A 15,472-nucleotide genomic window follows, 5' to 3' on the forward strand; every position below is an offset into this window, starting at 1 on the left:
ATAAATTAAAAGAGGCTAAAAGCCCAATAAATGTGCCACACTAATAGCCGAATATAAGATAACCCTTGCCTATCCCATTTCAATTAGGCAGCACTACACCACCACGAACAAGCTGTCATTAAGTTTTTGCATTTAGTAGGCCTACAACTTTTATGACGTGACGTTTCTTGGGCATTTAGCTTCACCATCACGTCAAGTTGTAACATATGTGCAATGCTCATCTAGGCTATGGATTTAAGTGGCTTAAAGGCAGCAAAAGTGGGATATAGTGCAACTGCTTCCCCAAAACAATTCCTCCATAACTGTGTATTTACTGTGTAATCGTTTGATATGTGGATAACTTTCAGTGGACTAAACAAAAGGTAAAGATTTTGTTATCACAAGGCTAGCTGGTTCGTTATATGGCGAAGCATATAGCCAACTTTGTTTGCAGCAGTGAAGCTGAGTTTGTTGTTAACATTGCTGGTAACTGTCAGGGAATTTAACCCCAACATATAGATACAAGAACCACAACACGTAGTATGGCTTTGCCCACAAACTCTGGTACCAAGAGGAGAGCCTGCTAATGTAAGGAAGAATTCCTCACACCATCAGTCTCTGACTCTGCAGCCCAAAAGATGTGTCTTTTATTGTACAGATGCACACAGAAATTAGGAAGCAAGACATAGCGACTTAATTGTGACATACTCTTATCTCACCCACACACACACAGAAAGGGTGCAGTTCCTGTCTGTCTGGGTGCACACTTCTTAGAACTCAGCACAACAACATTTAACTTGAACTCTCTGTTCTTAGAACTCAGCACAACAATATTTCTGCTTACACAAATGGTTATACAATGATAACTAGACTGGAACTGTGAAAGTGTGCTTGCCCTGGTCCGGTCACCAACGTGAGCAGACAGTGGCATACGCTATGCTGAACCATGCTGAACCTGATCCAGGCATTGTAACAGTGCCTTTCAGTGTTGGAGCAGTGGCAATATCTCAAAAGCTCTAGGAGAGGGCTATTCAACTATTAGCTTGCGGGTTGAATGCGGTTCGTTGGATTTTACCTGTGGCCTGCCTTCGAATTTAGCTTCTATGACTGAGATCAAATCAATAAAATAAAATGACAGCAGTGATTGGCTTCTTGCGCGTCTTGCGCCTCTCAAACTGGGCCATCAGGTAACCTACAGAGGAATTGAAATTATGAAATATGGCCAAGGCATTAAAAAGCTGCTTGTTTGTCAGGATACTTTTTCACTGATTTATTTAAAAAAAAATATGAGCTATGAGTGTGAATGTTATATATTCCATCCCACAAATTATGTTGGAAATAAAAATAAATATATGCAGTTTACAAGGGCAAGGGACATTGATTTTAGTAAACTGCATCTCACCACCCTAAACGACAACAAAATTGAGCAAGTTTCTGTATACAAGTACCTGGGCATCTGGCTTGACGACAAACTGAACTACTCATTTCATACGGATTACCTAGCGAAACAGCTAAGGCAAAAGATTGGTCTCCTTTACAGACACAAAACAAGTCTCCCCATGCCATGCAGGAAAAGGATTGTTGAAGCTGTCTTTTTGCCATTGCTTGATTATGGAGATGTTATTTATAAGAATGCTACCCTTACTTCTCTACAAGCAACTTGATACTGTCTATCATTCGGCTATCAGATTTGTAACTGGCTCTATCTATAACACTCATCACTGTACCCTGTATAATACAATTGGTTGGCCTTCTTTATCAGAAAGACGTTCCAGACACTGGATACTGTACATATACAAAGCCATCATGAGTAAACTCCCACCCTACATCTCTTCACTACTACTCTGGCAGTCACATGTCCACCATACCCGCTCTTCTAACCATCTCCAGCTCAGAGTTCCCAATGTTCACTCTGAACTTGGTAAGACAGCCTTTAGCTTTGATGCCCCTAGAACCTAGAACAGTCCAACAGTCCCTTGGTCTGAGCTCACTCATCTCTTATGGCCAGTTTAAAGCTTTAATTTCAAATCTCCCCAGCCCAGTCTGTAATTGTTTTACTTGACCTCTTAACTACGCTTTTACCTCATTGCCATTTATTGGACAAATTGTGATAATATGAATTGTATTTTAATTATCTATTTACTAATTCTTTTATTGTGTGTTTTATTGATATTTTATGAATTCACCTACAATGATTTGTTAGTGGCCTACACTGGCCTTATATTTTGATTACTATGTATCTCGGCTACATTGGAAAAGAGGACTGCCCTCAACTGTATTTCCGAGCATGAAATAAAGGTTGAATGAATGAATGTTTTACTGGTTTATTTGACAAATAATCTATATGGATTTGCTCTATAAAGACCTTATGTCTGTTTTGGATTGTTTTGTGAGCCTGGGGTTGTTATGAGAGCCTATTGATGTAGCCTATCTCAGATGTATCTCAGAATAAAGGAATACTTCATATTACTCTAAACCACCGTCTGTAAATCAACTGTATACTACTGTCTACATTGCACTATATTTCTTGACCTGTTTCTGTATATTTCATCAGCTTTCTATACTTTGCCTCACAATGCATGTATGCAACACAGCTCATATCTTTGGTTGCTATGAAGGCCAGTCGTTCTAAATGGATGGTTGCTATGGCCAAAGGCCAGTTCTATCTCTGCCGTTGTCAAGCGGGCATATCGTAGAATTCCGATTAACCTTATCTTATTTGAAACACATCTATTTTACTTAGCCCACTTCCATACAGTGGGTCCCATTAAGAAGTGGCCACTTCATTTGCGCTTACCGTGATTCACACAGCAACATTATTAAATGAATCTGTCACCATATGCCTATGCCTACGTTTGCAAAGAAAACCTTTTAATTTGATTCACAATAACGTTACATTTAATGTACATGTTGACAATGAGTAGGCTAGTTTTGGTTGTTGGTGGTGTTATTGCATCCCTTAGTTATGCCTACAATGCAAAATTGTTCCCTCGCGACAGGAACTGCAACCAATCAGAGAATGTCTAATAAAGGACCAGTTCAGAAACCGGAAGTTTCCCAAGAGTGGCGGTTCTCCCCTTATAGACCTCTCCAGAATATATCCCGCCTCCTAACTTCCGTATCCATCCAACTTCCGGGCGTGGATTGTCTATGGGAAATAACATGGCGTTTTGAAAGATCGTACCTGTCACACTCTGTAGGTGACAAAGTAGAAAAAGCTGCTGGGCAGATTGGCCTACACACTTCTGCCATCTAGTTTCCACTGGATTTTTTGATTTCCGGTGCCGTTTAAGTAGTATAGTCTATAGTATACTACTTAAACGGAACCGACAATCAAAAAATCCAGTGGAAACTATATGGCAGAAGTGTGTAGGCCAATCTGCCCACCAGCTTTTTCAACTTCGCTACCTACAGATGTTTTACCGGTATGATATTTCGAAACGCCATGTTATTTCTCATAGACAATTCACGCCCGGAAGTTGGATGGATACGGAAGTTACGGAGGCGGGACTTATTCTGGAGAGGTCAATTAGATTCTCTGGCTGCACCCAGGGTTGCTAGGGGCAACATCAAATAAACGAAATGAGAGTCTTTCAGTATTAAATGTGTACGTGTGATTCCAAATGGATGTGTGTGGTTTGCAATTAGAATAAACAAGAAATAAAATTTCCAATAATTTCCCATAATATTATATTAATATTTGCACCTTCCTTACTTGTGAAGCTCACATAATTCTAATGATGTCACCGTATGTATGTGAAATGTAATACAACGTTGCCACCTAGCGTTCAGATGTATTTAACATTAACGTGACATTTCCTGCTTGTGTCGTCAACTCCATGCTTTGAGAAAAACAATCTTTTTATCATAGTTTCCTCTTCAGTGAGCGATTACCAGGTCGTTTTTGTAACAGAAATGGCTGTTTATTGTCCCTAGGTTTACAGAAACACCTATTCATATTAATACGTATGGAAATCAAGTTAACGCTGCCGACCACTGTTTGTCTATTACATGGCCCAGAATGCCTTGCATGTCTTTACAACAAAACAACACAGTAAAACCTAAATGCCCATAAACATATGAATTTGCATACTTGTAAAATTTTTAATAATACTCTCCCATCATGATATTAAACAATAATGACAAATTTAATTTGAATACCGTCAATGTGAAAATAACTGTACTACGTCAGCAATAAATAGCTAATGTTCTCCTTATCATTTCAGTTCCTAAGTCCATACTATCCCATGGCTGAGCAAGGATTTCATGATTGGGCAAGGCTGCCCATAGACATTGTGCATACTTGGAAGGCATTGTGATAGAAGTACATCTGCAAAGGTGAATGGTGAGAGCTACCAAATACCAGTGGGTGGTTTGCCAAATGCTGGAAGCTTTTGGAATGTTTTCTCTTTTTTTTTAGCTTATGCACCCTCACATTGGAGTCCCGAGTTCAAATACAAAATTTGGTATCGATATGTCACAGTGTTCCTGAGATATGGACGACTTCCTGTTTCGGAGCTTTGCCACCGATTTCATTTGGCTGTGACGGGCAAACGCTTTCGAAAATCAAAAATCCTTCTGGTAACTTTTGTGAGGCTTGGTCCAAGGATAATGTACGTCAAGTTTCGTGGCGTTCAGACCAAATTTGTGACGTGAAAATTTAGTTTTGCTTTCTGTTCAATCCAATATGGTGGACGAACGACACGCCCACCTGACGTCATCTTCGCAAACAACTTACACCGGTACTGACCGGACGTTTTAAAGTTGGAACGGTGTCTCTGGCTCTTTGCACGTCAGTAGAACGTTCGCTGCGATGTCAAATGATACGAATAATGGAATTATTATTATTAAGGAATAATGCAAAGGAGGATGAAGCATGTAAACTATGTTGTTTGTTTATTCAGAATGGAATGGATTGCAAATGAATCTGAATGAAGAAACGTAAGCCACTTCCAATGTAACATTATGCCCCTGCAGCAAAACTCAATGCATTTCTCTGTAAGGGCTTGCCTCGCTCTCAGGGGTATGCTTGGAGAAGTGACAAAAGAGGATGACTATCATTATTTCTGCCATGGCAAGCCTGCTTCATATGTCTGTTCATCTCAATGTCCCCGTTTTTTTGCTGCCATAGGCTAGCATCATGCGCACTTAATGCACCTTTACTAATTAACCTTTACTGACCTCCAACACGGTGGCTTGTCCCGGCATCAGCTCAAACACAGAAGGACACACAGCAAAGGGAGGCTCCTCAGCAAAGCTGGCCTTCACTACAGCCTGGTAAAATGACAATTAAAAAGCTTATGAATCAACATCAATAAAGGTGTAATATAGTGTACCTGTATTTGTGTGCACAGCTGCCAAATGCATCTTTTTAGTATAGTGCTGTATGATGGGAGATGTGGGATTGATACCAAGGTTTACAGATGCAGGGGCCTGGTCCAGGAGTTGCTGAATGAGTCAAAGGGCTTTCTACTCACCCTCAGACTTGGCGCAGGCCACTGTTTCTTGGACATGATGCAAAAGGTTCCAGAACTAAAGCCCTCGTTCTGACACAGGAGTTCTAGGAACTTCACTGCCCCCACCAGGCAATAGCCACAGTCCAGCACAGCCGGCACTGGGAGACAGAGAGGTACAGAGAAACACTGGGTCATCCAAATATGACACTTATCATTAAATATAAAGCGAAATATAAAAGAAATACTTTTCTCCAATTACCAGATCATACATTTGTTCTTCCTTGCATGCATCATACATGGTAGTACTGCATATAGCTCACTGTTAATCACTAAGCTCCTGACCCGCCTCATCACAGTGTAATGGGTAGAGTCTGCGTCTACTCACCCGTAAGTACTGGTGGGGGTCTCCGGCTCTCTAATGGCACGATGAGAGAGTGTGGCGACTGGGTCTCCACCACCAGGAAGTCCTGGTAGTCCGCCAACGAGTCGGGAGCAAAGCGCACGGTGTACTGACAGCTCATGCCAGGCGCCACCATGCCCCCCTTCCCTGGGAACTTCCCTGCGTGGACATACAGGACCCTAATTTGAATGATGGCCAAAGTGCAAAGTCTTTAAGTGTTAACTAACGCTAATTGAATAATTTCTAAAATCTATTTGTTAATTTAAACACAAACATTGACCTTAACTAGTAACTACAAGCATGGATGAGTCAGCTCAATGCTTCCACATGCCATACGATTGCTACAGTCCATGCACCATCAATCTTGGTACTTGCATTTTGCCCCACATTTCAATAAGGGCCCATTAGGGGTCATTAGCACACTGAAACACACACACACACACACACACACACACACACATGTACACACATGTACACACATGGAAAACATACACACATACTAAAACATAAAAAATTGTTATGTCATGTATCCTAATCTTATTTATATTGCCTGCATCTCCTAATCATAGTTCTTGAAATCAACATTCAAAACCTCAGAAATGTCTTGTCATAATTCCAAGCCTCATCTGCAGAACTGAAACACACACACACACACACACACTCAAATTGTGATGTGAAAAAAAAAAGATGGAAGTTCCCTGCAGTCTTGTGATCATCTTTAGTCTGGCCACAGGCATCTGTGAGAACGCTGCTCAATTATCTTCAGCGTCAGGTCAAGTCATTGCAGAGGCTGAGGTGGCACACTGAGACTGAACACACTCTATCTGACAAGTGAGATGTTTTGCACCAGTAATATAAAACAATGTTCTATATGTGGTGCAAATAGCAATATTAAATAAATATACTAGAAGATAAAATAGTTAAGAATGACTTCAATCGTGTTTTTGTTTTGGTTTTTGTCAAAGACGCACTTAAACCTTGGTAATTCTCTGTGAAAGTCTTGTAAAGTATAGAACCGTAGTGTAGGAATGTACGCACATCTATACAAATTTGACAGGTGCTGAAGATGAAGACCTGAGTGGTCGAAAAGTTGTAGCCTACCATTAAACTGGGAGCATACAAGACAGTGTGCGGATATCTTTTCTTTTTTCAAAGTCTTGTGAAGTACACATGAGCAACACTTCCCTGTCGAAATCCCACTGCGTGTGCCTCTAGGAGCAGCATGCATTTCCAGTTTCTCTCTTTCTCTCTGTTCCCCATGAGTGCAAAAACTGGGATTCTAAAGGATATGAGGTGTTCACAAAGATGTTCACAAAGCAAGACAGGAGGAGTGCTTCAATCAGGCAATTTTGTGTGGACCCATGGGAACTAGAGCATGAGAAACGCTGTTTAAAATGGTCTTCTAAAGAGGACAAGAGGACACAATCTGCAGCCCCACCCAGAGAGCAGTCCTTTAACACTATGACCCTCGAGGGACTGGTCAAACTGTTTCTGACTCATTTGTATGACGAGCATTCTGCATGTGGAGAATTTAGTGAGAAAACCTTTTGATGTTTAAATACTCCTTGAATCCCAGTTTTTTTTCTTTCATTCTACCCTTTCTTCCCAAATAGGATTAACGGGAGGAGGTCTCAGCTCACCCAGGCCAATGGAGAAGAAGGGTGTGGTGGGGGGGATGACTCGCACGTGACGGCAGGTGGCAGTGAGGTTCCTCAGCTCCACAGTCGTCTGACAAGGGGGGGAGGGAGAGGACATGGTGCAGTATCACACATGAACAACAGGGGGCAGAGTTCAAGAACCAAGAACAAATGCATGTGACCCCAGATTCCAATGACTAGGGATGAATAATTTGAAAAGTTAATAAAATGGTTTGTCTTAGTTCAGCCCAAGTGATATATATGAATGCCTGACTGTTTATATTAGTATCAATAAATTGATGTCAAATAATACAAAATGGCTATGTGACACACACACACACACACACAGACACACACACAAGTGTACCTCATACACTTGTCCCACTTTGTAGTTGGTGAAGAGGACAACAGGTGGACTGGCCAGGAACACAGGCACAGGGACCTCTGGGCTGCAGCAACAAAGCATTATGGGAAAATCAGCCACTGGCATTCAGCATTCTGGGTCTCACCATCACCATGTCTCCTGCTCAGCAACACAGACATGTAGCACGGCAACAGCACATGGAACCATCCATGGAATGTCCAAGGCAAGCGCATGGTCTGAAGCGTTTGACCGCAGGGTCCGCCGGACAAATCAAAAAGCATATTGAGCTGAAAACAACCCTATTTGGGTAATTGCGGCATGCAGACAAATAGGCCAAAGGGAATGGCTGTGTGGCGTTTTTGAAAAGACAGATGATTGCAGTGAGTCTGCGCTGGAATGCAGAGTCAAATTGAATCAGTACGGCAAATTAAATAGATTAAACTGTGCAAATGTCCTTATTCTCGCTTTGTAATGTTATTGAGTTGGGGTAACAAGAGTCATTGAGTGATAATCATTCATACACACATGATCAAAAACTGAAGTTGAATGAGATCAATCAAAAGTTCACTTTCGTGAGCAACAACTGAACTCTTTGTGGCTTAGTACTTTTGTTACAGGAGAAAATGAAATATGCACATCAGTCCTACATGCTTTCTCCCAAATACACAAGCCCATTTAAACAACACATTGTATGTTGAGTTTGTATGTGCTGGCAAGTCTGGAGTCAGATGATGGGTTTTTATGGTCTTATGATTCCCTCGGCTCTAATGAAATGGAAATCCCCACAAGGACGTCTGCCTTCTGCATGGGGTCAGACGTTCGCGGTCAGACACAGGGTAGGGAGAGGGTGGCTTGAATCATTTGATAGCCCGATCTAGTTTCCGTCATTATAATAATCATTACATAATAAACGTGTCTGCTAAATGAATAGAATAAATGTAAATCATTATTGATACCATCAATCAATTATTGGTATCATCATTATTTGCTGCAAGCTTAAAGTTGTGCTTTGCATCAGTGGGAAAGCCTCAATTCTTTCTCTTAAGAAAATCGTCCTGAGTTGCCTACACAATGATGCTAAATTAAACTTTCACTTTATTTTGGTTACACCATAGAGAACATATGTGGCTGCTGTGTTTGTTTAGTACAAACCCTCTGGATACAATAAAAGCACATATAATAACAGTGGTGCGACAGATGACATAATGCAGGGTGTGGAGAGAATGACTGTATGATCATATTTCATATTATGAAGGTACAAATTAAGCACACACAGGCTCAAACACAACTGAAAGACAGTGAATGCTCTTCAATAAAGAAAACAAATGGCATCCCAGGACAATAAGACGGAAAACAATGGATATAGGCAGATAGCCCGATATAGCATGTATTCCACACAGGCCACTGTTGCTGTGATCTGAACATCAGCTTGAGTATTACCTGTACACATCAAAAATCATTTATTTAACACTATATAATAAAAAGGTCCCAGATGGTTGCATCAGTTTGATATGACAAAGTCAAATGGGCCTACAATTTGGACATATTGTGTAAAAATAACAATGTACTTGTCTTGAACTTCTAGAAAGAGAAGTGTGAAGTGAGAAGCCACCACATCTTACGGATACAGTTTCCTGGGCGGTGTCGCTATTTTCAGATGAATGGGTGAAACATTCAGGCTGATTTGTAAATGTGCAGTAGCAAACATACTACACCCTGCTAGATGAAGAGCGCTTGCTTGCAGACAGCCCAAAGACATTTCGCCCTCTTGCATAATGATAGTTTATGACATCGCTGGGTGTGAAGTTGAGTTTTTAAGGCCAGGTGTAAGCTTACACCTCACCTACACAGTGTTACTGCACCCTATAGTTAACCACACACAACTGTCTGCTCACTTCCAGACAGATTCAAACTGCACTGTGCATTCTGGTGTATCAAAAGAATGAGTAGCAGTTTACTATTGTCTACAGTGAAGTAATAATCATGTCATTTTAATGGCTTGATACGCATTAGCCAATACTTTCATCCAAAATTACAAAGTATAGTAGAACAGTACAGTATACACTGATTAGTATGAACTCCCTTGATGCTGAGCCCACAGCTTTGATGTTAATAGCCCTGTCCACGATTTGAGATACAAGAGACCTTGATCTAACAGTAAGTGCCCAAGCGGGAAGTACCTTTCCTCAATGGTTACTCTCTTCCCATCCACCACTCTCTCCGACTTCCTCCCGCTCAGGATGAGGGACTTGCCACCCCGCTGGGCAAGGGGGGGCAGGAAGCGGGGGTTTCGCAGGAAGTTCTGACGCTCCTTGAGCTTCTGCCGCACGGCCCGCTCCTCCGCACGGCTCTGGGCACTCGGCTCCTTCAACCACGGGGGATTCATGCGGGCTCTGAGGTGCTTCTGGACACAGTGACACAGCACAGGTCATTCTAATCTTGGTGGCTCTTTACCTGAGCCCTTGGACTTGAAAATTCTAAGGCTCATATAACCATGTCATACACATGTTATGGTAGATACCCTGTATGATACTGTATGTTAGTCTAAAGATTCAAGAAGCATGATCCCATTTGTTTTAACCAGATTATGACAGAAACAAATATAATGGGAACTGGAGGCTTAGATGCTCACTGGAATTAGCTAAATTGTCTTGGAAAATGTAAGATTACAATCTCCAGTAATTACAGGAAGAGACAGAGTTGCTTTCATGTAGGCTAAATAAGTACTGAAAAAATAAATCCTTTATAAGGAATGTCAATGGTAAGACACCAACAGCCTTCAACTTAAAACACACCTGAGAGGGAGTGCCTCCATCAGTGATGAGTTCTCTGCTGGACGCTTGTGTGAGTGTCCCCTCTGAGGCCTCAAGCATGTCCTGCTCTGTCTTCTGCGGAGGAGGGATAAGCGTGTAGCCATCGTCCTGTGGCTGCGTGCAGACGTGCTTGTTGTAGGAGAGTGTGGGGTGAGCAAAGCCTGCCGTAGCTTTCCCTTTATCACAACAACATGGTAAAGACCACATTCACTCTGAATGATCCAAATAGTGTGTCGCCCCCCCATTATGATCATTGTTATTTTGCAGTTAAACTCTGAATTCTCTCTGCACTGATAATGTTTGACAAGTAAATGTAAATGCTGTAACAAACACAGCCAAGCATACAGACTAGAGCTTGGTTTGATTTAGAGTACTTTCTGAACCATTTTCAGGATAAGTTCTGAATGTACCTTGTGGAGCTTTCACTAGGGCTGGCTGCTCGATTATGTAATCTTCTGGACATAGCAAATTATGGCTCTTGAGAAGTCTATTGTCCACACACCGCATGAAAGCTGATTTGACTGGACACAGGAAACAAACAAGCAAACAGATCAAAATTTCTTCTTTCTCTTTCTAAAATTATTTGGAGGTTATTGTTAAAAAAAAAACACACATTTGAAAACACCAAGCTAATTTTAACTATTTTGAGGAGGGTTATTTTCATATCATTATTTTTCATATAATTTCATTTTCATTATTTTCTGAATTGCCTCCTATTAAGTACACTCCTCTTAATATAGCGGAGATACAGCATACCGGGAGGTAGACCCAACTGATTGTAGGCCTCTCCAACCTCCTCTACTATCTGACCACGAGTTCGTTCCTCTATGGCTGTGGCCTGAATGCGTGCCTGGATGATGTGGCTCTCCAGCATATTCACATCCTTCATGCGCTTTGTATATTCAGCATGAACCTGTTTGTGTGTGAGAGACATTAACGATCACAATTTCAATCATTTCAGATCAGTTGGACACAACATGTGATTGTTATTGAGGAAGTGTTCCAGTGGTATATGCGGTCATGGTTGGAGTCTTGCCTTCTGGAGTTCCTCCACATATTTGTCATGGTAGCTGTTTTGATCTCCCCGTCGAGATTGGGAAAGATTGTCAATGGTATCTTTTCCGATAACCTCCTTGGTGTAAAGATCTTTGAAAATACTTGTGAGTAAGTATGAAATGTCCTGTAATAGAACACAAACAGAAAATCGTCAAAAATGATGAAAAAGGACCTGTTAATGTTTGTAATATAGACATAGTCAAGTTTATTTATATAGCACAATTTAAAACAACTTGTGGTTGACCAAAGTGCTCAAAAACAGGACAACAGGAAAATAAAACTAAAATAACTAAAACAGCACAACAGGAAAATAAAACTAAAATAATATGTACATATATACTGTATAGTCTATATAATTACATTCCACAATTCATTTAAAAGCCATTAATAGCATATGTTCTTTTAACTTTAAAAGCACCAATAGTTGGTGTAGATCTAATGTGAAAAGGCAGGTTGTTCCACAACTTGGGCCCAGCTACTGAAAAAGCACGGTCACCATATTTTTTAGACGACTCTGAGGTACTGAGAGCAGTAATTTATCTGAGGACAGAGTTCTGGGAGGGCAGTGAAAGTGTACAAGCTCACTTAGGTATTGGGGAGCTTGTCCATTTAAAGCTTTAAAGGCAAAAAGAAGAATTTTGTAATCTACTCTAAATTTCACTGGTAACCATTGCAGAGATTTCAAAACTGGAGAAATATGTTGTGTCTTTTTAGACTTGGTGAGCAGCCTTGCAGCTGCATTTTGCACCATCTTAAGTCGGGATAGAGTGGACTGAGTGACACCAAAATAAAGGGAGTTAGTAGTCAGTGTTGGGAGGGTTACTTTCAAAACGTATTCCGTTACAGAATACAGAATACATGCCCAAAAATGTAATTTGTAACGTATTCCGTTACGTTACTCAATCTGAGTAACGTATTCTGAATACTTAGATTACTTCTACATTGAATTGTATTTTATAAGTTTAGGAATGCAGCCATCAAATCCTACTTACTAAACAGGCCTATTCTGGTGTGTTCTGTTAGCTGAAGTGTTAGGCCCGCATAGGAGAATGTAAAGTCAACTAAGCTACCTGATACAACTTTAAAATAGCAAGGTGACCACTTAAACTACAGCAGGCGACTAGGCTAATTAAAACAAACAAAATAAATAGGCTACTTTAAGGGCGTAGCCAGGAATTATAATTAAGGTGTGCCTGTGAGATTTTTCGGCGGCATCAACCCAGTACAAGTGAGGGGCTCATATTATTACAGGTGGAACGCAAATGACCTGTAAATGTAAATACGCTAGGCTATCAGGGCTTTCAAAATGGACGTGATCGCGTAGCCTAATGACAATCAAAAACCAAATGTAGATCTAATTAGAAAAAAAAGGCTTTGTTTATTAATTAGCAAACTGTTTAACCGATTGGCTGAAGTAGCCTGAGCTATAGGCCTACTTGGGAAAATATCCTTTGAACAGACATCAGGAACCACAATCAGTGAGGAACAGGACTTCCACTACCTCCACTTACTTTACTCCTAATTTGCTGTGCAAACAGTCATTTCAGGGTCTCCCATGACGTGTCCATAATGCGCGCTGGGGTTTTGAGGCTAGTGCAAGACGGCGGGGCTTGGATTTAAACATGGAAACAATTTCATAATAGATTGCTTTCAGGAGCTTCTGGGAAATGGAGTTGCCTTAATTTATTTAGAGAGTGAATAAACTTATGAAACAGAGAAGTATCGTAATGTAATCCAACAATGTAACTGTATTCTAAATACCAACTATTTAACTTGTAACTGTATCGGAATACAGTTAGGCTACTCATAATTTGTATTCTGAATACGTAACGCCGGTACATGTATTCTGTTACTCCCCAACACTGTTAGTAGTCCAGGCGGGATGAAATAAAGGCATGAATTCAATATCTCAAAGTCTTTGAAAGAAAACATAGTTTTTGGCTTTACTTAAAGGAACCATATGTAAGATTGTGGCCAAAACTGGTACTGCAATCACTTTGAAATTACTGTAGAGTGGTGTATCCCTTCCCCCTCCCCCCTGACTCAAGGTTGCCAACCCGGATGCCGAAACACTACTGACTTTGTGATTAGTAGATAGGTAGAGGGTGGCGCATCAGGCCAAAACACAACATGACATGACAAAACACAACATCAACATCAGTTGAGGGCTGCAACTTTACTTTTTAAATGACAATATCCTGGCCGGACTACTGTTGTCAGTGATATAAGTATTTGAAATTAACATGATTTCTTAATGTCTAGTGACATATCAGGGCCATTTTATGATTAATTGAAATACATTTCTTACATACGGTTCCTTTAAGATTCTAAGGTGGTAATATACTGCAAGATCATTTTATGTTCCATAAACACTAAACTATTCACTTAGATGTTCCAAGATTGTAATTTTGAAAAATGGATGTCCTCTAAATTTAAGCAAACGTTTTTCTGTTATTTCAATACATGCATTGATGGCACCCTTCAACCACACCTGAAATTTTACTTTATTTAATTTTATTTTTGCAATACCTCTAAGCAAATTTAAACTGTCACCTCACTCAAGGGATAACTAGAAGACAAGACGCAAGCACTTGTCACATGATATCCCAGATTCATTGTAGTGATGACTTTTGATATCCTAAATCTGGGATAAGTAGGCAACATGGTTTTGTAGGCAACATCGATTTTCTCCTTGTACGCCTCTAAAGTGCATCATTAACTGATTTTCTTTTATAACTTAAAAACCATCAATCCAAATCCATCAGCATGATATTGTAGTCACATGAACGTGTATGTTAGCGCTTGGCATCTATTGTTCCCCCTACCTGGCTTTTCTCGGAGGCGGGCCTGTGTCGATTCATGTGAAGTTCAGACTTATTTTTGCTGTTTTCAGAGCCTTCGGCCATCATAAGCTATTTGTGTTGTTAACTCAGTTACCGTTGATTTCTGGCAGTGCAGCCAGGGAGGTAAGCTAGCGACCTAGCTTCCTATTCAAGTCCCTCCGTACCTTACATTACATAAATTGAGTACCGTATGAGGTTCATGTAAATAAAAAGTTCTCAACAGCAAAGTATCCAACTTGGAACTATCTGCCTACACTTGCCTAAGCTTAGCTCAACCATCTTTGTGTACACACCGTAACCATGGAAACAAGCTCTATCCCTTAAAGGGGCCGCTTAGGCTTTTTTGAGTGAAGAGCTGTTTGTCCCTTCTCTCCCACACTACCTACCACAACTATTCAGTCACCATTGTGTAATCAAAAAAAATGAGGACAAAAATATTTCAACAGTGGTTTGTTGATGAGTATGATTCTTGGAAGCCAACCCACTGGCAGGCAAAGGAATCCGGTCTTGCCATCCTGCAGCTCTACTCATGACACAACACGCCTTTGCAGCTGGATTGTGCTTGTGCTTGTGTAGGCTACAGACTGACCTGAGAGAACAATTCTCCCCTCTCTAATTGTTGCCATTCCTGAGCATGATAGCTGCACAAAATGAATGTCTGGTTTGCAGAAAAGGGTGTGAGCAGAGGTGTGTCAAGTGTCAAAAGAATTTTGAACAGGACAGCCATATCCTTTCCTCACCTCTGTTATACACACCTAGTAAACCAGGCTAAATGTTGAATCCTGGCAAACAATGAATAAAGTTAAGAGAAAAAGTTATTTAAGTCAGACTGAGATGTGTGGAATTCACCCTTCGCTAAGCCACACCCGAAAACCGCCACAGGCCAATCGTGGCTTAGCAATCCGTCAATAGGCACGGGAGGTC

At 40.8% G+C, this 15,472-nt stretch overlaps 1 protein-coding gene across 2 annotated transcripts in view; it reads right to left on the reverse strand.

The window, feature by feature from the left end:
- The window catches only part of dlec1 (DLEC1 cilia and flagella associated protein), a 30,366-nt gene extending 15,520 nt beyond the window's left edge, over nucleotides 1-14,846 (reverse strand). For both annotated transcript variants that reach the window (XM_076290593.1, XM_076290594.1), the window contains exons 1-11: nucleotides 14,531-14,846; nucleotides 11,686-11,829; nucleotides 11,406-11,562; nucleotides 11,060-11,170; nucleotides 10,632-10,825; nucleotides 10,017-10,240; nucleotides 7,840-7,921; nucleotides 7,476-7,563; nucleotides 5,821-5,994; nucleotides 5,457-5,593; nucleotides 5,161-5,253 (exon numbers count right to left, since the gene is read on the reverse strand). In XM_076290593.1, coding sequence (XP_076146708.1) covers nucleotides 5,161-5,253; nucleotides 5,457-5,593; nucleotides 5,821-5,994; nucleotides 7,476-7,563; nucleotides 7,840-7,921; nucleotides 10,017-10,240; nucleotides 10,632-10,825; nucleotides 11,060-11,170; nucleotides 11,406-11,562; nucleotides 11,686-11,829; nucleotides 14,531-14,614 — 1,488 coding nt within the window. In that variant the 5' untranslated portion in view covers nucleotides 14,615-14,846. The remainder of the gene's footprint in view (nucleotides 1-5,160; nucleotides 5,254-5,456; nucleotides 5,594-5,820; nucleotides 5,995-7,475; nucleotides 7,564-7,839; nucleotides 7,922-10,016; nucleotides 10,241-10,631; nucleotides 10,826-11,059; nucleotides 11,171-11,405; nucleotides 11,563-11,685; nucleotides 11,830-14,530) is intronic.
- Between the last annotated feature and the right edge of the window lie 626 nt (nucleotides 14,847-15,472).

The sequence above is a fragment of the Alosa pseudoharengus genome, unplaced genomic scaffold, assembly GCF_046254945.1.
Source record: "Alosa pseudoharengus isolate Yale_2024_CS ecotype anadromous, Long Island Sound unplaced genomic scaffold, YU_APseudo_1.1 YU_APseudo_1.1_scf_18, whole genome shotgun sequence".
Classification (NCBI taxonomy): domain Eukaryota; kingdom Metazoa; phylum Chordata; class Actinopteri; order Clupeiformes; family Clupeidae; genus Alosa; species Alosa pseudoharengus.